The 2,588-nt window shown below is 48.3% G+C and overlaps 1 protein-coding gene across 1 annotated transcript in view; it reads left to right on the plus strand.

Moving 5' to 3' along the window:
* ADAM19 (ADAM metallopeptidase domain 19) overlaps positions 1-2,588 on the plus strand; it is an 84,896-nt gene that overhangs the window by 64,607 nt on the left and 17,701 nt on the right. Inside the window, exon 12 of the mRNA XM_012650377.1 lies at positions 357-534. Within this exon, the coding sequence (XP_012505831.1) occupies positions 357-534 (178 nt within the window). The remainder of the gene's footprint in view (positions 1-356; positions 535-2,588) is intronic.

Consider the following 2,588-nt stretch of genomic DNA (forward strand, 5'->3'; position numbering starts at 1 on the left):
TAAATTGGCTGATGTTTTATTCAGCTCTAAGGCTCAAGAGACCTATTTTAACACATTCACAACTCTTTACTTATTGCAACCCCCTCATGCAATGGACAGAAATTGCTACTGCTGATTCTCAACCTCTGGGCAGAATGAGAAAAATAAAACATTATGGGATGGCTAATATCTCATCATTAAAGATGAAAATTCTAAACTAATGTATTGGTGAATGTGCTAAGGGAGCTGAATGTATGTGATGTGACCACAGGGGTCTGAGCGCAGGTGTAATCAGCCCCCATAGGTAGCAGGGTTGACAACTGTCTGGCTGCTGGGTGCCTAAACTCACAACTAATTCCAACTTTGTCCTCTGCCAGGCACCCCTTTCCCAGAGTGTTCAATGGATGCAACAGGAAGGAGCTGGACAGGTATCTGCAGTCAGGTGGTGGAATGTGTCTCTCCAACATGCCAGACACCAGGACGCTGTATGGAGGCCGGAGGTGTGGGAATGGCTACCTGGAAGATGGGGAAGAGTGTGACTGTGGAGAGAAAGAGGTGAGGGGCCACGCTAGTCTAGCGGGAGGGGAAGGCTGTGCATTGGTTCCAAAGCTCAAGGTCAAAAGAGAATGCAATTGAAAATTTCTTAGTCACAGGCATTTCCTGCACATGACTATCCAGGATCCCATGGCAAATAAGATGCGGAGAGTAAGCCTTCCAGGTGGCCTGTTCCTGCAGCTCTCCCGGTTTCTGGCTGGCATTGTTTGTGTTCAGGATTAGTTCCTCTTGTGAGTGTCTGGTCTAACCAGAAGCCAGGACCATGTGGCATGCTGGCTCTCTCTTCCCCCATGTAGCTACAGATGCCTTCTCGGCCTCCAGCTGCACTGAGTTTATTCTGGAGGCCACACGGCCGGATATATGAACTTGAACATGGGCCTTAGGAGGATGCTTAAAATAACAAGCTTGTGCTGTTTAGCCTGAGAAGAGATGACTGAAAGGGGATGTAGGAAGCGCTGTCAAGTCTCGAAAGGGCGGCTAGGAGGAAGGAGGAGCAGGACTGTTTGTATATAAGCTCTTTCCTTCCTTCTAATCTTCAAAGTGAGTGTGCAGGGCACACAGCAGAGCCCTGTCATTTTTAACAAATGCATATGGGCCTGCAAAAAGCAGAACTGGATCGTTTCAGCTCTATTTTTTGAAGGGTGAAAATATGTATTTTAACACATACATAACAATTTGGGGTAGAATACAATACACGAGTAGCAGTAAACTCTGAGGGTGAGACCGAGGCTCTCTAATATGTAGAAAAAATGATTTGACTTTATAACCTTTTTTATGATGTGATTTTTCTTTTTTTGACACCAGCATGTAACTTTCAGAATAAAATAAGAATTAGTTCAAGACACCCCACCCCCACCGCAAGCTCAGAGATCAGCCCAGACTCTTCAGGAAGGAGGGAGTTGTATTAGTGTGGAGGGCCCAGGGGTGCTGGGGAGCAGCCTGAGAGTGGACCTGGCCACTTGGCTTATATTCCGAGCAGCTGCTCATTCGACAGATACTTGCTGGGTGTGGGCTATGGTGTTGGGTGCTCGGGATGGGGTGGATGACAGAAATAGACAGAGTTCCTGTCCTTGGGGGGCTGATAATCTACAGGGGGAAACACGCATTGTCCAAATAATTGCAGAAGTATATAAATACAGTCCATGGCAAGTGCTCTGAACAGATATAACATGGGGGGGCTGCCTTGCTTGGGTGGGAGGTGACCAGGCAGCCCCTATCAGAAGGCTGTGTTAGTAGCACGAGGAGGGAGGGCACATTTCAGGTAGAGGAGGAGCCTGTGCCCGCAGGTGGGGAGAAATGTGGTGTGGTAGAAGGGCAGGAACCCGGGTCTGCCTGGAGCCCGGGATGACGGGAGATTAATGGGAGAAAAGTGTCCTTGTTCCTTCTCTTAGGGGAGGCAGGTGGACAGGTGTCTGTCGTCAGGCGGTGGGATGTGTCTCTCCAACCTGCTAGACCCTCAGCCAGTTATCGTTATGGTATGGTTAGTGACCATGGGATGGGCCCTAGGCAGGTGTGTGCCTTGGCTAGCCACTGGACTTCCCTGAGCTTAGGGTCCCCATCTGTGGCATGGGGACAAGGCTGTGATGGGGATACATGTGGAGCCCCACACACTGTCAAGAAATGGTTTATGGATTGGCTTGTGAATATTGTAGGAGGGTGATAAGGACCCTCAGAGTCACTGGGGCGTCTCATCATCATTTTAAAATCTCAGGCTGTGGGGCAGGAAGGAAGAGAGGAGAGCGGGAAACCCCTAGAGACAGACCTTCTATTCCAGAAAGGTCCAAGCCAGGGAGGGTTTAGGAAGAGAAACAGATGGAAAAAGAAGTCTGAGGAGACAGGCCCAGGAGTTGACCTAAACTGTTTGGAGAGGCTGTTCCAGTATGCCCTTGCTCCCAGGGCCTCCTTTTATGGAATAATAAGGCCTGGGAGTATGGGGCAGGGATGGGAGAAACAAATCATAGAATTTCCATATAATGTAACATTATGCTAAAAGTCATGTTTTAGAAGAATATGTGGTGACAAGGAGAAATGTGCCTATTATGTTAAATTAAAAA

The sequence above is a fragment of the Propithecus coquereli genome, unplaced genomic scaffold (assembly GCF_000956105.1).
Source record: "Propithecus coquereli isolate 6110/MARCELLA unplaced genomic scaffold, Pcoq_1.0 Scaffold322, whole genome shotgun sequence".
In the NCBI taxonomy this organism is placed as follows: Eukaryota; Metazoa; Chordata; class Mammalia; order Primates; family Indriidae; genus Propithecus; species Propithecus coquereli.